The following is an 18,607-nucleotide window of genomic DNA, read 5'->3' on the forward strand; positions in this document are numbered from 1 at the left end:
TAAAAGAAAGAATGAATGACTGTCTCAGGCAAGGCTCCCAGCGACCGGCGGAGCTTGGATAAGCCCACTGCTCGGCATGGGGGTGTACGCCCACTCTGCGCATGCGCACCCCCGCCGTTTGGCCAGCTCTACTCCTTTTGGTACGGACTCTCTCAGTATGGTACGTCCCGCCTTCCCCCATAACCGGGACAGGATGGTACGGGCCACCTCTGCTCACCGCCCCTCCCCATCGGTTTCCGCGCGAAAAGCCAGAGCTGCCTGTGCTGCCGACGCCTCTGCTGCAGCTTCGGAGATGCCTGCCCGTACAGCCCCGGCCCGGGTGCCCACGCTGGCCTCCCGGGCCATCTCACTGCCCGACGATGTCCGCAGGCGGTAGGTGCCGCAGGGGACGGTGAACTCGGTGGAGTGGCATGGTGTTGAGGGTGGGGGGGTTGCTTCCCCTCTGGGTAGCCCTTGGCTGCTGCTGACAGACGGGCGCGCATGCGTGCAATGGTACGGTGGCAGTTGGCGCGGGCGGGATGGGACTTCCGGTCGCGCGCCCCGGGCCGTTTGGCGCCAAAATGGGCCCAAGCCCCTCACAGCTCCTTCATGACTAGAAACTTGGGGTCTTCTCTTATCTCAAAGTAGAGCAAGTTCATAGTTCGTTTCAGGGATCCCTTTCCCAGAACAGCTGCGGGCCCGGCTCCTGCCGCCAGCCTGGTCGCACAGGAAGTGGGCAGCCCGCTGCCTTAGGACACCCCTCGGCCTGGCACTTCGGCCTCCACTTCCGGTGCCCGGCTCGCTGAGGGGCCTGGTTCACAGGGGTGTTTTGGGAGAACCCCTTGGCGTCCCTGTGCCAACATCCCGATGGCGGCAACCAGAGATGAATGTCGCCAGTCAGGGCCCAGGCGCTGCCGGTTCAGGTTTGCGAGCCCTGTCTTCCTTGGGGGGCTCCTTCCGTCATCAATGCTGGGGAAGTCACATTCTGGAAGAAACCTACCATGCAGCGAGGCCCAGAGCTCGGGCAGTGTGAAGGCTGAATGGGCTTTGCTAGTAAATCTGTGCCTTTGAGGCTTGGGCATCAATCAAGGAAGCCTTGCTAGGAAGAATTGGCTGCAGTTTCCAGCATGTGTGTCTATGGGAGAGTGAGGTGTGGTGGCTAATGTTGGGGACCCGCTATAGCAATTCTGTGCTCACGGGTGGGTGGCAAGATCATTGGGCCCCGGCTTCTTGTTCGTGAAGGGCACCAATTTCACTCCTGAAAACTTGCACACCTCACTTGGAACAGGAGTCACAGGACCCTTGACCTGGCCTGAACACTTCCAATCAGAAGTGACCCTGACTTTGCCGTTTTCCTGTGCTTGTTTCCTATGGTTGTGCCAGGCCAGTTCTGATTTGGGCCTCTGGGGGTGGAGAGTGTGTGTTGGGGGTATTTCGGTCTCCTTATCAGGTGTTTAAGGTTCCAGTCACTTTTTAAGCAGTTGGAGGGGGTGTGTTTTTGAAGAATCTAACTGTTACCCCAAGATATAACTTGACTTAAAGTGGCATTATGAAAGTCCCTGGTTTCAGGGTGTTAGACCCAATACAGAGACGTTGGGGCCCAGTCTTCTTTACTCTGATGGTGAGAACTCTACCTCCACTGGCTTGTTTATGATTTGGGGCAAGTGTCATAAGCAAGCAGTAGACTAGGATTATTAACATGCATTATAAAGTGGTATTGGAGTAAATGAGAATATGCCTGAAACATAAAGACCCAAATATTAGCATCGTATTGGCTAATCTACCTTGCTTTTTTCAGTTTTGCTAATCAATCACTAATTGTATAAAATACTTTTCATTTAATCCTCAAGAATTCTTAAGAGGGTGCCGCAGGAGTTCACTTCGAAGGAGCAAGGATTCCTGCTGAGGTCCGCTTCTTGCCAGAACCTTTCCATTCAGCTAGGGGTTTCAGACAGGCCACTGACTCAGGGGTTTTATTGGGCCAAACCAAGTGATTTGTTTGGTTGAATTTGAATGTTAGGTGAGTGTTAACAATCCGCCAGTTACTCTAGGTTCCATATTTGTTTGAATTCGAATTGCCTACTGTAGGTAGAGAGTTTTGGATTTCTGCTTGAGACCAAGTGGTAGACATTGAAATTGTCAGCTTATGAGACCCTCTCAACAGCTTTTCTTACATTTCTTACATTCAGTGTACAAAGTATACACATAAGCATGGCATTCAACATTCCTTTAAACTTAGATTTGTAAATGGAGGTGTAATTCTTGATTTACGAAAATTGGAAACGTGTAATCTATAATGTAGCAAGTACTTAAGTCCATTAGCATACTCTAGGAACAAAATTTAGGCCAGGTCCTTAGGCATATCTGTCACACTTCTGCTAACTTGTGTTTATGTGACATCTTTTAAAACTCAAGTGTAGTTCCACTAGCTATATATAACGACACTAGAAAGTATTTTCTGTTTTTTTATTGGGTGCAGCTCAGCTCCAAGTCTAGTCGCCATTTTCAATCTTAGTTGCAGGGGGCGCAGCCCACCATCCCATGCGAGAATTGAACTGGCAACCTTGTTGAGAGCTCGCGCTCTAACCAACTGAGCCATTCAGCCGCCCACTAGAAAGTATTTTCAATATTTGGGTTTTTAAGTCTTTAACTTCTTTTTGGAAGTAGTATTATTTACCTTAAGTCTTTTGAAAAGCATGCCTTTCAGGATAAGCCATATTTTCTACTTGATTTTTCTTACTCTGCCCAAGCCGCCATCATTTGTACAGAAAGAGTGGTAGTGTCCCACTTTTCTTCCTGTTACCACTCAGGTCTGTTTTCTATAAGTGGAAACTGTGTTCCTCTTACAACTTAAGTCGGTTTCAATGGTTTTCCTGCCCCCAACACTGCCTGGTACCGTTGGCCTGAAATCCAGAAGCCCTATCCATTTGACTGAGTCATCTTACGCTCTTCTCACAATCTATGCAGGCCTTCTTTTAGGTTCTCAGGACCTGAGACCATGTAGAGTGACCAATGTAAGGCTGTTCACCTACCCTCTCCCAAGGGGGGTTTTGTCCCTTCGTCCTTAAGCTTTCACTCAGAAAGACAGTCCCCTTCCCCCACATTGAGAAGGGTGTTGAATTCAGTTAGTGCCTCCTGCATGCTGCCTTGCACTCCTGGGGTTGATGATTTGTTGTCCGAGCATGTTTCTCATTCATTGTATCTCCAGCTTGGTGTATAGTAGACTCTCAAATGTTTGCATGCCAGACTTTCTCCTTTAATGAAGCCTGGGTTTACACACTGATTCTAGCAACCTCCTTTCCACAACTCTGATGAGTCTTTGTAATTATGGCAGCTTTCTTATCTGCTAGTCATTCTATGATTATATTAAGATGGATCTTGAATTTCTTAACTAGTTTCATGGCTCCTACTGAGTAGATATTGAATAGGGCAAAACTGACTTACCTTTTCTAGTTCTCTCCTGCAGTGGGATTCTAGAGGTGCAGACCATTGGGATTCAGAGCCCACCTGCCACTTGCCAGCTGTTTGGCTAAGTTGTCTAACATCTTGGTGCTTTATCTGTAAAATTGGATGGAGGTGCCCATTCCACCAGGGCATTATGAAGACGACCTGAGCTGATCGGTGTAAATATGGTAGAGCAGCACCTGCACAGAAACCTACGTGGTCGGCTGGATATTTCATTTCCATAAGGGAAGCATAGTTTAAAGTACTGACACGCAGCTCTTATCCTGAGGCAGGTATTAATGTAGCATTGTATCTCGTGTTGAGATGAGGTATATGCTGGCTGATGCCAGCCTTCCTCTTTGCCTGGCTTCTTGTAGGACGTACTCTTTCTGCTGCCACCTTAGCTTTTGTGCCAGCTGTGCACTCCTACTCTTGATTAGGCATTCCTCTCTGAAGGGTTGAGGTGGCTTTCTATCTTCTTTCAACTCTCAGTATCTTGTTTCTTAATTCTTTATATCCTTGGCTTTTGTGATGCTCTACTACCAGGGAGCTTCTTTCTTCCTTGTCCCCCCCCCCCCTCCATCCCCTTTCTTTTATTCTTTGACCCTTATCTCTTCTAGTCATGGGACTTCTATTTTCAGCAATTGGGGTGCCCACTGCAGATAGAAACCTCCAGTAATTTTTTTTAAAAAAGATTTTATTAAAATATAGCTAACATACAATATTATATTAGTTTCAGGTGTATACCATAGTTATTCAACATTTATATACCTGAAGAAATGATCAACATAAGCCTAGTAACCATCTGACACTGTACAATGTTATTATAATATTAATGACTATATTCCCTATGCTGTACATTATACTTATTTATGACTTATTTATTTTATAACTGGAAATCTGAACCTCTTATTCCCCTTCACCTTTGCCCCACTTTTAAAAAACTTCAATTACGGTTGACGTTCAATATTATTTTATATTAGTGTCAAGTGTACAGCATAGTAGTTAGACATTTATATACTTTATGAAGTGATCCCACTGACTAGTACCCACCTAGCGTTATATAGATATTACAATATTATTGACTATATTATCTAGCCTGTACTTTACATCCCCGTGACTATTTTGTAACTACCAGTTGTGTTTCTTAATCTCTTCACCTTTTTTTCACCCAGTCCCCCAATCCCCGTCCTGTCATCCATCAATTTGTTCCCTGTATCTATGAGTCTGTTTCTGTCTTGTTTGTTCGTTTATTTTGTTCTTTAGATTCCACATCTAAGTGAGATCATAGTGATAATTTGTCTTTCTCTGTCTGACTTATTTCACTGAGCATAATACCTTTTAGTTCCATCAATGTTGTCGCATAGATACCTCCAGTTTTAACGTCTCTCTGGAGAGCCAGTTCTGATTTCTAGCTGCCGAATAGCCATCTGGACAGCTGCTGTTCACTGAAACATCACTCCTAAAACTCATGGCCTGGTTATTCTCCTTTCTTCCACCAAAAAGTTCTGAATTTCTAATACTGGACTCATTTTTAATTGCTGCCATAACAAATTACTACAATTTTAGTGTCTTAAATAAAACCACATAAATTTATTATCTTATAGTTCTGTAGTCAGAAATTTGGAATGGGTCTCACTGGATTAAAACCAAAGTGTCAGCAGGCTGTATTAGTTTCTGGAGGCCTTAGGGGAGACTCTGCTTCCTACTCTTTCGGGTTGTTGGCAGCACTCAGTTCCTTGTGGTAAGACTGAGGTCCCTCTTTTGTTGGCTGTAAGCTGAGGACCTTTCCCAGCTCCTGGACGTGATGTATACAGTTGATCCTTAAACAAGGTGGAAGTTAGGGGCGCTAACCCCTGCACTGTTGAAATCCAGGTGTAACTTTTGACTCCCCCAAAGTTAAGCGTTGATAGCCCACTGTTGACTGGAAGCCATATGGATAACAGTTGATTAACGCATATTTTGTATGTGTTATGTACTGTATTATGATAAAGTCAACTAGAGAAAAGAAAATGTTATTAAGAAAATCATAAGGAAGAGAAAATATATTTACAGTACTTATTGAAAACAATCCACGTATAAGTGGACCCACGTAGTTCAAACCCACGTTGTTCAGGAGTCAGCTGTACTACTATCCTACCTGCAGTCTGCTGAAAGTCTTTTCTACAGAAAAACCTTTCCTGACCACCCGAGTTGGGAAGTGCCTGCCTGGCAATGCCTGTGTCCAGTCACCCAGCTCGTTGCCTGGAACAGGGCCTGGCGTGCAGTAGGTACCCACAGATGTGAGTGGCGAGCGAAGCTAGAAGCAGGTTCTCATGCTCTCCGAGCAGCCACTGTATGACACTGGTCCAGCAAAGCCCGCCACTCACATTCCTGGATTTGCTGCTAATGCCTGCCCTCTGGAAAAGCTCTGTTCCTGCCCTTCGGGCAAGTGATAACTGAGTACCTAGTCTGTGTGGGTGCTGGGGGGGAGGATCCAGTCCCTGCCCGCTGTGCTTCCCTCCATGACACTCACCTGACTGGTTAGACCTGTTCTCACCCCCAGGCTAGGAACAGCCTCTCCACTCACTTCGCTTTCCTCGTGCTTTCTATTCTTGTTCCTTTATTTTTTCCTCCCTTCTCCAAAAGAGGCAAGACACTAATCTTCAATAATGAAACCAGAGTATGATTTTTCCAGCCAAACTCATAACAGTTCTGCACCTCTGAATAATCAGGTACAAACATTCCAAAGAAAAAAATAAATAAAAGCAAAACAAGACAAAACAAAACATTCCAAAGGATGACTCTTGGATGAGGTGCTGGCCAGCTCTTCTAACTCATCCATCTCCCCTGCCACCCCAGATGCCTTGATTCCCCCATCTCATACGTTGCTCATTAGAATGCTGCCACCCCTACCTCCCCAAGCCCTGCCCTGGCCTTTGGGGAATGTTAGCCGCCTGTTCCCCACAGCATCCCATGGCTCTGGTCCACTCATTCTAACACCAACCGTGCTATGCTCTACCTTCTTATGGGCTCTTCTCAGATCCAGTGGGGGGAAGACTACCTGTGGGTCACTTAACTTACAGAAGGACACCAACTCTGACCTGCTTCCTTTCCCAGTCCCAGTACCTTTTAAAATAATACATATTGTTATAGAACACTCCTCTACTATCTCTCACCATCATCAGAAAAACTACCCTTCATCCCCCCAAAAAAAGGGACCTCATTTCGATCACAAATGACTTCTAGGCATTACAGTTGGCATTCTAGACATGGGTGGAGGGGAAACTACTGTATTTTTTTCTAACACTCATATATGTAAAATTTACTTCCAAAGTTCTTTAAAACTGGTACTAATTTTTTTAGGTAAACAAAGCTGCTTAACAAGTGTTTCTCCCTTATTTTCTTCCCCCAGGCTCAAAGATTTGGAAAGAGATAGTTTAACAGAAAAGGTAATTCCACCTTAAAAGTTTTTTATTATCAAATGTGATTGTTAGATACTTCGTGGCTTGTAAAAAGTTTAAGTGGAAACAGCTTTTTTATAATGCCATTTTATAATGCTGTTTTGAGGACAACTTGGAAATATTGCTTAATGTGCTGCATTAATATGCTGCTAATATTAGTTGACTTTTGGTAACTCCTTGACGAGTTTCCCAATCTAGGTTCTAAACCATCAATTCTGAATTGTAACTTTTCCTGGTCACACTGTTTTAAAAAGCATAGTTTTGTTCTAATACACTATGGTGTGTCTCCATCCCACCTCTGATTTTTCCCATTTTTTTACCACTTGGGAGATGGAGTAATGTGACCTTAACGGAAACATCATGAACGTGTCTTGTGAATACTGTTTTTTTTGGCCAAGTCAGCATTGCCTGTCATTCAGTCATTATGTGACCAGGCAGTGTAATTATTTGTGTATTAGTCTATTAGTTAGTAGCATGGGAGTTTGGGGACTTCTAAACCCATATCCTTTCCTTAGGAGTGTGTGAAGGAGAAATTGAATCTCTTGCATGAATTTCTGCAAACAGAAATAAAGAATCAGTTATGTGACTTGGAAACAAAATTACATAAAGAAGAATTATCAGAGGTAAGTCATTTCTCAGCATCCTGGCATCTAGAAAACTTCTCTTGTGTAGCTTGTCTGTGACCAGCGAGGCAGAATAATCCCCAACTCTCCTTGTTACCTGATAGTTACAAAGGAAATGTGTGTGGGTCCTTATTCTCTTATTGCCACTCGTTTACATTTACTGCTACTTAAATTATCCTTTCCTGCTGTAGGAGGGCTACCTGGCTAAAGTCAAATCCCTTCTAAATAAAGATTTGTCCTTGGAGAACGGAGCTCATGCTTTCAGTCGGGAAGTGAATGGATGTCTAGAAAACGGGAGCCATTCACGTGGTAAGGACCGCAGAGTGGGAATGGCAGAGGAAAACAAGTCCTCCAAACCCGTGTCCAAACCTTGCATGCCCAGGAGAAGCAAGTCCGATGGAGAAACGAAGTGTAAGAACCCTTGACTTATTTAACCTTGATGGAGACTGGTACCACATAAGGAGACAGTCAGATTTGGAGCCATAGGTCCCTCCAGGCAGTAGGTCCTGGTTTGTTTTCTTGTGTATACGTCTAACTAGTAAGAACTGCATACTTCCTAATTAGCTTAGGTGTATACCACTCTAAATTTTGTCTTTGACCAAGTCTAGAGTGTTAGATCTCAAAACATGGCTAAGTTTATGAGGTTGAAGATAACAGGAGCTACTAATACTTATTATTTATAAGTTATATGCCTATTTAAGCTAAACATTTATTCTTAGACTCTTTCCCAGTTTGTAGTCAAAGTAACTCTTGGAATCTTTATAAACAAAAGAGCATGGACTTGAGCCCAGATCTGGTTCTTGGGCACTTCACCTTTTGACGATAGAAGGGGACGTTCTGTTTCCTTGTCTGGTTTGGGGTTGGCCCCTCAAATATTAGCTTGTGTAAAATGGCTCAGCATACTGGCAGGTGCTAACTGCAGACTTGCTCAAGACAGTTGTTGATCAGAATAAGAGGGGACAGACACTTAAATCCTCAGAACCTGGTTCTCTGCACGAGCTTAGTGATGCTGAAGAACTGCTCCTTCGCTGTGAACTTTTTTATTTATAGTGGCTTTTTTTTCTTGTTTCTTTTTTTCTTTAAACAGCTGATGTCTCACCTAGCCCCAGGATTACAAGGCAAACTACCAGGCAGACTACTATCACCTCTCATTTTGCAAGGGGGTCAGTATATAATGAATTGACAGCCGCCTTTTCCAGGGGCCAATTGTTTTTGGTAAAACATGTATGGAATTAGCAATTCTGACTTCCACATTGCATAGGTTTTCATTTTGCAGTTTTGTTCATTAGACATTCATGAATAGCATTTCTGACGATCTCATCTATTTTTAACCTTACTGTAGGAAACTTCAAATATATACAGAATAAACGAGGATAGTAAAACGAACCCCCAAGTTCATTTCATCTACACCTCCATACACTCTAACTGGATTACTCCCAAGTATATAGCGACTCCTCATGTCCCCCCAACTGGATTACTTTGACACAAATCTCAGACATGGTATCTTATCCATAAATATTTCAGTAGATTTCTAGACGATGACTTGTCTTTTTCTCTGATGAATTTTTTATTCATGTTTTGCTGTAATTGCTAATATTTAGTAAACAGTCTTTTAAAAAAAAGACAAAACATAATGACTTGTAAAGTGTAATAATTGTAAAGTTAATAATTCTTTACTATCAAACATATAGCCACTGTTCACATTTCCCCACGTGTAGCAAGCAAACTGCGTTTAAGGAAAGGCTTTATTCCTTAAGCCTTTCAAGTTATAGATTCCTTTTCTTATTTTCTTGCCATTTATTTGGAAAAAAAAACTAGGTCATTTGTCCAATAGAGTTTCTAGATCTAGCTGGCTGCGTCCTTATGGTGGTCAGTGTGTGCCCCTGTCTCCATTTTCTGTAAACTGGTAGTTAGGTCTAATGCCTTGATCAGATTCCAGCTTTATTTTTTTAAGACTTCATAGATGGCTCTGTGGCCTTCCATCAGTCACGCAATGTCTCTCCTGTGATACTAGCAGCCACGGATCAACGTCTAGATCCACGATTTCTTAGGGTTTGCAAAATGGTGATATTCTAAACTTGTCACTCAGGGAAATATTAAACTCGAAGCTTCTTTCAATTCCGCTAGCAATGAGGGCTTCTTGGCATCCGTGCCCTGAATCTGCCCTAAAGAGGGTGGGAGACGTGTAGATCATTCCACACCCGCTGGAGGTCTGTGGTCTGGCTGAGCTAATGGTTGGCTTTACTGTGTTTGACAGCCCTGCCAAACGGAAACCCGAGGAAGACCCTGAAAAAGCCAAATTGGACGATTCTGTTCATGAAGAAGAGAAAGACCAGGTGGGGCTGGCTCTTTCAAATTTCTTCACTCTGCCTTTTTGGGTACATTTGCTGATAATTGTGACTTTATACTTGCTCTGTCCAAATGGGCTTAAAGTGACTGAGGAGGTGTTAGAACGTGTCTCTGGACCCAGGGCAGTACGAGTTTATCACATTAAACCTGAGGGCGCAGCAGGCCCTGCCACGCATGGCAGCCTCACAATGTCAGAGTCTGTTCCCTCCTCTGTCTTCCTACCTCTCTAGCTGATAGTTATGACAGTCAACCCAGCAGATGTGACATGTTTAAAGCATTTGCTTCTGACGTCAGATAAGCACCTTTCCCACATCTAATTTCTCTGTAAAAATAGAGAATTCTCCAGTTGTCATGTGTAGTGTAATAATGCTACTTAGACTTCCTAAGTTAGAAAAGTGGTGGCTTGCTGAAGACCTTCGGTAGGGAAAATGTCAGTCTCTGGTTCTGTCCCCTGTGACTTAAGGAGGGCCAAAGCTACACAATCACCAGATGGTCACATGCTATCAATTTTCATTTCAATTTTGCCACAGGATTAGCTATGGAAGTTGAAGGGAAGTCTGTATAGGTTTACGTGTGAGTGGTAAATGCCTAACTGCTACCTAGTAAAGATGAGTCTCCGTGGTTTGCTCTAAGGCAGCGTTTCCCAACCATGGCATTATTGATTTGGGGGGCTGGGTAATCCTTTGTTGTGGGGAGCGGTCCTATGTGCTCTAGAATGTTTAGCATCATCCTAGACCTCTACCAACTAGATACCGGTAGCATTCCCCCTCTCCCCTCCCAGTTGTGACAATCAAAATCATCTTCAGATTTTGCCAGATGTCCCCTAGGGGGCAAAATTGCCCTGGGTGAGAAGCACTGGACTAAGGGGTCACTGGGATACCAGTATTATTGATAGACTTTGACATCTTTTTGTGGCACACGCTAATTCTGTGTCACTGTATTCTTGAAAATTAGATGTCACTATTCATGATCTTTATGCAGACATCTGTAGTCAGATTTAGTCCGACTACCTACTCAAGTGGAAAACTGAGGCACAGAGGGGAACAGCTTGTCCAAGTCGTGCGGCCATGTCTCTTGCCTCCTAGAAAGAATTATTACAGGTGAAAGCAAGCTGGCTCTTGTAATATTGGTAACTCTTTTTACGAAGGCACCAACTTTAGAGTTTCTTGCCCTCTGACCTTTTGGAGTCCGGCTTACATAGTCTGTTCATCTGGCTTCTCAAACACACCAGAGGCCAGTTTATTGGCAGTATTTGGGAGGCTTTCGCGGCTTCATGGATGAACACTTGTGAGAACTGTTTATTCCAGTATGCTAGAGTAAGTCTTAGTATACTAAACCGGTGTTATCAGATGGCATTAGTCAAATAAATGGTAATACAGAGAATCGTACTTAAAGTCTTGAGAATTTATGTTTTAAAAACGGGCATTACATGTATCTGGTGAAACTTCAAACAGTACAAAAGGATGTGCGGCACACAGATCTGCCCCTCACCCTTTCCTCTTGAACCTCTCGTTTGCCTTTCTTAAAGGCAAGCATTTATCAGTTTCTTTTATGTTTTTTCAGGTTACATATGTGCATATATATTTTAGTACAGTGTATCAGTATAAAATCTACATTAGGATTCTACAGAGAAACGGAACGAATAGGATGAATGAATGTGTGTATATGTATATATGAGATTGGTTTTAAGTAATTGGTTTACATCCTTATGAGGCTAGCAAGTCTGAAATACGCAGACAGGAAAGGACTACAGGCTGGAGACCCAGAGAAGAGTTGATGTTGCAGCTGGAGTCTGGAGGCAGAATTTTATATACCGGGGCTGCCCAAAAATGTATACAAGAGGACACTTTGGTCAACGTTGCTCAAGCAGTAGTTGGCCACAATCAGAAGTGTCTGGACGCTGATGGTAACCACTTTGAGCCCCTCTTGTAGTTGCAGAAGTCAAATGTGACTTGTATTCATCTTTTGTTATCAGTATATATTGAGTATTATAATTTTAATACACTTTTTCTTCCTTAAAATGTATATACATTTTTTTGGCACTGTGTGTGTGTGTGTGTGTGTGTGTTCAGATTTTTAAAAATATCTGTTCTGTGTAGTATAGAGAAGTCCTGTGTGGCTTACACAAGTTTCCCCAGTGATAACATCTCACATAACTTCAATAACAATAGTCAAACCAAAAAACTGACATTGGTACAATCTGCAGACTTGATTCAGATTTCACCGGTTTTCATATGTATGTGTGTATAGTCACGTGTATCCATGTATGAAATTTTGTAATTTCCACCTCAAGTAAGATACAAATTTATTTCATTACCACAATATTTTTATCCCTTTTAAATATGCAAATACAGCTGTCCTGCAGATGGCAAATATTGTTGACGTAGGGAATTAGTGTCCTAGGATATTCGTCTGGGAAGAAGAGCTTCTGTCTAGTTTAGTTGTCACCGTCACTTCCTGATGTGAATCCCAAATTACCATTTTGTTTTTTTCTAATATTAAAGAATTCCTGACACAGGGTAGAAGATGTCTGATCTTTTATGCAGCCACACTAGGCGATCTCTAGCACGCAGACATGTGCTGGGCCGCCCCCTGGGCCTGTTTTGTTGTGAGTGGGGTGGGACATCACACCAGACTGATAGTTGCCCAGATCATCACCCCAAACCCAGGCCCCCTCCCCTTTACCACCCTCTTTTTAATCATATCAAATGTATTAATACTTGGACTTAATGTTTTTGGTTTTGATCTTCTCTTGAAATATTCTTATCTTTTTTTTTCTTGCCTTCTCTCCACATAGGAGGAAAAGAGACGTCGAGTTATATCCAGAGACCCGTAAGAATAATTAATATACCTTTTTGTTCTGTGCAATGTATAATCTTAATTACAGTAGTGACTTTTCAGAAATGTTTTGAAAAGCACTTTATAGTGAGTTGCCATGGTGACCATACATGAGTTAAGGATGCTGAGTTTGGGGTCAGATTATAACCTTTGATTCTGGTAGAATTTTCATTGCAGAGAATGAAGTGAGGGCAACTGGCAGTTGTTATCAGAACCAGATCTAAAGGTCATTTACATATTAAATGTTAAAGTAGCACGTGCCTTTCAGGGTTCTTAGGATGATGCTCACTTGTGGGGACAGGCAGGGGGACCTTATGAAAACTGTTTCCAGGGGAGGAGTCTGTGAAAGTCATTCTTGGGTGTGTTATTTTGCTTGACAGAGTTGCTAGGCCACTCCCTGCAGAAGAACCGGAAAGAGTGAAACCGGGAACACACACGGAAGAGGAAGAAGAAAGAGATGAAAAAGTAAAGCCTGGTCACCTCCAAGTTTGTCACTTCTACATTAATCTCAGTCCCCATTTGGTTCTAGAAAAGGGGTGTAGGGGAGGGGAGTGTATAGGAGCAGAATGACTTTCACTAATGATCAAAATGACCCGACTTTGACTAAAACGCTTTTCGAACTCATTTTTCTAGTGGTTCTCTACTTTTCTGGTGGGTTATACAGCTGTGATGATAGTAAGTACCTCAGTGGTAGGCCTGGGGTCAGCTGGACCTTTGCTGTCTCATCAGTCAATCATAGAGCTTCCGACTGTGCCTCTTCCTGCTTGCCTATCTTGCTCACAGGGTCTTTGTGAAGATCTCATTTTCAAACATGTGAGGTGCTAAGATGCTGTAGCATCATCTAGATGTAAAGTTGTATTCTTAACTGAGATCAGACGAGTAGACCCCCAGCTCCTTTGTAAAATCTGTGTTTACGATTCTCTGAAACACAGATGTACCGCCTGAACCCCCTTGAAGAGGGGGTGGGAGAGGGAATGAGGGTCTAACACTGGAAGCTTTACCATTAGACAGCACTGTCTCGTACGACAAAGGGCTGACATGGAGGTCATAGGTAATGAAGCAATATCGGGTCCCATTTTAGTTTTCATGTTAAGACATGGATTAGAAGTTTCTTACAATTCTTCTAATGGGTGGTTAGTACCTGTATTGGGAGGCTATTGAAGGGTGGGTGTCTGTTATTTTGCTGTAATGGAGGATCAACTAAGATGTGTGCTAATTCTTGAACCATTTGGTACATGAAGCTAGTTTTTAGTTACCGCTCCTTCCCTGATACTGGTTAAAATTAGCAGTCACAGTTGGGACACATGTCAAGTTTCTTTTAGAGTAGACAGTTCTAGTGGGCTTGCTGGACCACCCTCCAAAGAAGGAGCTTTGGGCAAGACTACAGTCGCTTACGGGGGGTCAGACTCCCAGGATCTCTTGCAGTAGGAAGGTCTGCAGCGTGTTTCTTCTCTTAACACCACTGACCTGTGTGGTCTCTTTACAAAACGTGTGGAATTTTGGGGGCCAAATTCGACTTGAGCAGTTTTCTGGAGAAGTGTGTTTAGCTCTTTAAACTTGGGCTCAAAACGATGTATTGTCCGTGTTTGAGAAGGAGCTCTTGTCCAGATTGTGTCATCCTGCTTCGTTCCTTCATTATAGATTCCTAGGTCGGATATAAAGTTATTATCTGTGAAGTTGTCAACACTTACTCATGACAGGTGATAGGGGGGTTTGAGGGTAAATACTTCAACGGCAGGATCTCTTAAGAGTTTAATTTCCTGCCTACTTATCCCACCAAAAAGAATTTGCTATCTTGAAGATCGACAATTTTTACTCTCACCAACTAGACTGTTGGATCAGTTTAGATATTTTATTGCCATAGAACACTCTAATAGAAAGAACAGGACCAAATGGGGAAACATTAACTAGTCTTTTTTTTTTTCCTCTGCACTTAGGAAAAGAGACTCAGAAGTCAAACCAAAGAACCGTAAGTATAGTTAACATGCCTTTGTAGTTTATATTGTGAAACTTAGTTGTTAAAATAAGTGTTCCGGTAAAAATAAGGGATTGGACACACTAGGTAGTATGTGGGTGAGCTGAAGATTCAGCTGACCTTGACCCCAGGCCCTTCCTCAGTGGTGGTCATGTAGCAAGCAGTTGTCCGGTGGTGGTTAAAGGGCACTGAATGTCCATTACTCATAGCTGTGGAGACACTGGAACAAATAGCCCCAAAGGTCAGTGGCTTAAGACAGTAAGCGTTTATTGAGCTTACATGTCTACAGCTTGGTGGCTGTCAGCTGATCTTAGCCAGGCTTGATGGGGACAAGCTGCTTCTGCCATACAGTTTGGCCAGCCTGCGTGTGATCCATGGCAGTGACAGCGTGAGGGCAGAAGTGAAGACCAGCACTTTTTCAAGCCTCTTGACATCCAGTTGGCTGAAACATGTTGAGACTGAGCCTAAGACTGGGGGTGGGCAGAACCCGGAACCAAGTGGTAGGGCCCTGGCAGAGGGAGAAGTGAAGATCCCATGTGTGCAGACTGCTTATCAGACTGACCCTTGCTGACCTCCACAGTGTCGGCCTCGGGGCTGGGGGGCCAGACACTTGCCCTGCAGGTAGGATTCCCATCAGGTCACAAGAAATCAGTGGTCTCGTTATCTGTTTTTGTTTTAAACTGCTGGCATCTCATCAGCATTTGAAAGAAGTGTTGATGGCATTTCTGAGATCATAAGTTCTGAGGTGATAAATGCCTTTTGGGTTTCTTACAGCAAAGGCTTGCCCTTCAGATGGGAAAGGTGATGCATGCTTTAACTCGGGGAAGAGACCATGTAAAGGTCCTCACTGGACTGTTTGCAATGGCGTCCGGCTGCCTGAGCTGACTGGGGTGTGTGTGTCTTTTGGTTTGTGACAGAACACCTAAACAGAAATCTAAGGAGGAGCCGGACAGAGAAGCAAGACCAGGACTTCAGGCTGAAGTGGATGAAGGAGACGAGAAAGTAATAACTAAATCTTTGTTACTGAACTTCATTCTTCTGTTCTCATTTGGTTGGGAGAAACGGTGTGGGCAGGGCTCTGGGTTCAAATCCAGCCCCACCTACCTGTGGGGTGACTGGGCAAATTCTCTCCTCACCCTCGTGGGGGCTGGTTATCACTGCAGGTCAGTGCCTGCTACGTAGTGAGCGTTCAGTCGTCTGTTTGCCCATAACGGTGAAGAGGCCCTGTGTGTATGGCTAAGATGTATTTGGAGCCAGCTTCTCTTAAGATCCTTCTCAACTGAGAAGGCCTGACGTGTCACCCCAGACACGTGTGCCAGCCATGCCAGTGCTGCTTTACCAGTCAGTCTCCTCCCTGCTGAGTCTAGCTCCCTCCACTCCCACCAGCCTCCTCACCTCCAGTTCAGCTAAGTAAGCATGTTTGAGGGTTTAAACATTATACATTGAGACAGGGTTGGGCCTGTGTAAAAGTACAAGGACATATCTGCTGGGCGCTGCAGCACGGGAACCGCAAGCTCTTTACGCAGTTTCATCCTGTCTGACTAAGAGGGGCCGAACTGGGACAATCCCAGGACTGATGGGCTCTGTGGTCTTCATTCTGTTGAGATCTAGAGCGTGCAGCCCAAGGTCAGACTTACTGGGCTGTGAACATCCTCATGTCCAGCCTGGTTGGTGACGGGTGTCCCTTCTCATCCTATGGCACGTGACTCTCTTGGTGTGCCCTCCAGCTTGCTCGAACATCTTCTTGCCTCTCATCTGCTCTGTCCAAATGTTGGGTGCCTTTCTATCAGCACTTGCCCTTCCGATCTAGAGAGACCTTAGTGGTGTCGGCAGATCACCCATTCTCCTCAGACTGGCAGAGGCTTTATATCGCACAGCCAGCACTTTTGCCTTTTAAATATGGACTCTTCTAGTTTAGTAGATATTTGTTGCTTTATGAAGATGAGCTGTATTATCAGAAAGGTATTTTTTGTCTATAGGTTCAGAAGATACTAGATTGTCCATATAAAAGAAGGAATTTAACAGTTGGGAATTCTTATTTTTATTTTTTAATTTTCCATTTTGGATTCTAAGTTGTGTCATTGTTTCCCCCCTCCATTATCCCAAGGTCTGTCTGTGAAGTCTTCACCTCAGACCAGATAACAGATGGCGCTATAAGGCATTTTGGCCAACATAAGCAAAAGTGCTCTAGTATTCACTTGTACACTGAGCTTTCCTGGCACGGGTTGGCAGAGTATGACCCACAGGCCAAATCCAGCCCTCTGCCTATCATAAAGTTTTATTGGAACACAGCTACGTCTTTTCATTTACGTATTGTCTCTGGTTGCTTTTCTGCTGCAGTGGCAGATTTGAGTAGTTATGACACAAACCATGTGGTTTGCAAATCTGAAAGTGTTTGTGTTCTGGCCCTTTACAGAAATTTTGCCAACTCCTAGTCAAGTCTTGTTTGTAGGGGGTAGGGAGCTGAGTTAACAATTTGAAGCCTCGTCTCTACCCTGTAAATCTGCCCAGATTTTCCTGTTCTCTAGTTCCACAGTGTTGCAATCACTAACTGATGCTTTGCGTTTGGTCTAGCTCTTTCTCAGAGGCTAATTTCCCCCCTTTATGTCTCCACCCCTGTTCCCCCCTCTCAGGATGAAAAGAGGCACAGAAGTCAACCCAAAGATCTGTAAGTAGTTAAAATGCTTGCACTTTGGGGCTGTGCATTGTGTAACTGCAATTACGGAAATCAGTGCGCTAGAGACCTGTGATGTGGAGGTTTACAGGGAATTGCTGCTGCTACTGGAAGATGGGATCAGGGGGGCACCTGAACTCCCCTTTTACCCGCTGCCACCTAGCAGCACTCCCATCACTACAGAGCACGTGTGTCCCTTAGCATTGAACACTTCTTATCAGGCCCCCCCACATCTGAGGGGTCACATGGGCCTTCTGAAAGCCTTGTTTCGGGATTTTGAGTTAGCAACATGCCTTTAGAGCCACCTTGACAAGGGGACTCTTTTTTTGGATGAAAGAAAGAATCTGTTCCCCAGATGTATTCTGAATATTTTGCTTTTTGGTAGGTTTTAGTTTGTTTTTGATGCAAGATGGTGATACGGTTAGTTTTTCTGAGCTAATATTTGGTGTATATTTATCTACCCCACAGAGCTGCCAAACGGAGACCCGAAGAAAAAGAACCTGAAAGAGTAAAACCACAAGTTTCCGATGAAAAAGATGAGGATGAAAAGGTAAGGCCTTGTTTTTTCAATTTTACTGTATTTCATACATCCCACTGGCTGGAATGTTAAGGTAACTTTTTAAAAATTAACTTTTTGTTTTGGAAGTATTCAAACATACTCAAAAGTAGGCAGAATAGGGTAGCAAACTCTCACATTCTTATCAACCTTCAACAATGATCAACTTGTGACCAAACATGTTTTAGCCAAGCCCCGCTCATTCTCCTTACCCGCCCTTCACCCCTGATAATGAATGAATCCCAGGCTTATTACTAAAATATTTACCAAAGAACTGCTTATAAAAGGAAAGGACTCTTTAAACATTACTGCAATCCCATCATCCTAACACACTAATACTGAGATCTAATCTGTTCAGACTTCCCTGATTGTCTTCCTCCATTGTTCTGACAGTTTGTTTGTTTGAATCAGAACCCTGACAAGGTCTATAGAGTATATTTGCTTGATATTTGTCCTAAACGTCTCACTACAGTTTCAACCTTCTCTTATTTGCAATATGTGGAAAGAACCAGTTTATCTGTCGAGTTTGCGGATTCTGCCATTTGCACTCCTGTTGTGTTTAACATCCCCCTCCAGCCCTGTCTTCTGCAGACTGTTAGGTCCAGAGCCTTGACCAGATGCAGGCCTTCTGTTGTTTTCCAGAGAACTTGGGAGGTAGTGCCATATGCTGCCCGTCGCATCACACCAGAAGGCTCAGTTGTCTTTCTGTGGTGTTAAGCTTGATCA

The 18,607-nt window shown here is 43.7% G+C and overlaps 1 protein-coding gene across 5 annotated transcripts in view; it reads left to right on the forward strand.

Moving 5' to 3' along the window:
* The first annotated feature begins 205 nt into the window (after window positions 1-205).
* The window catches only part of DNMT1 (DNA methyltransferase 1), a 39,313-nt gene continuing 20,911 nt past the window's right edge, over window positions 206-18,607 (forward strand). Inside the window, exons 1-12 of one of the 5 annotated variants that reach the window (XM_074338201.1) lie at window positions 206-372; window positions 6,818-6,854; window positions 7,382-7,489; window positions 7,681-7,798; window positions 8,577-8,652; window positions 9,747-9,825; window positions 12,636-12,670; window positions 13,057-13,141; window positions 14,614-14,645; window positions 15,569-15,653; window positions 17,285-17,319; window positions 17,794-17,875. In XM_074338201.1, the coding sequence (XP_074194302.1) occupies window positions 293-372; window positions 6,818-6,854; window positions 7,382-7,489; window positions 7,681-7,798; window positions 8,577-8,652; window positions 9,747-9,825; window positions 12,636-12,670; window positions 13,057-13,141; window positions 14,614-14,645; window positions 15,569-15,653; window positions 17,285-17,319; window positions 17,794-17,875 (852 nt within the window). In that variant the 5' untranslated portion in view covers window positions 206-292. Of the gene's footprint in view, window positions 373-785; window positions 903-6,817; window positions 6,855-7,381; window positions 7,490-7,680; window positions 7,901-8,576; window positions 8,653-9,746; window positions 9,826-12,635; window positions 12,671-13,056; window positions 13,142-14,613; window positions 14,646-15,568; window positions 15,654-17,284; window positions 17,320-17,793; window positions 17,876-18,607 lie in introns of those variants that run through there. The other 4 variants (XM_019744900.2, XM_074338200.1, XM_074338202.1 and 1 more) reach the window with 4 other exon arrangements.

Source organism: Rhinolophus sinicus, linkage group LG07, assembly GCF_036562045.2.
Source record: "Rhinolophus sinicus isolate RSC01 linkage group LG07, ASM3656204v1, whole genome shotgun sequence".
NCBI classification, from domain to species: Eukaryota; Metazoa; Chordata; class Mammalia; order Chiroptera; family Rhinolophidae; genus Rhinolophus; species Rhinolophus sinicus.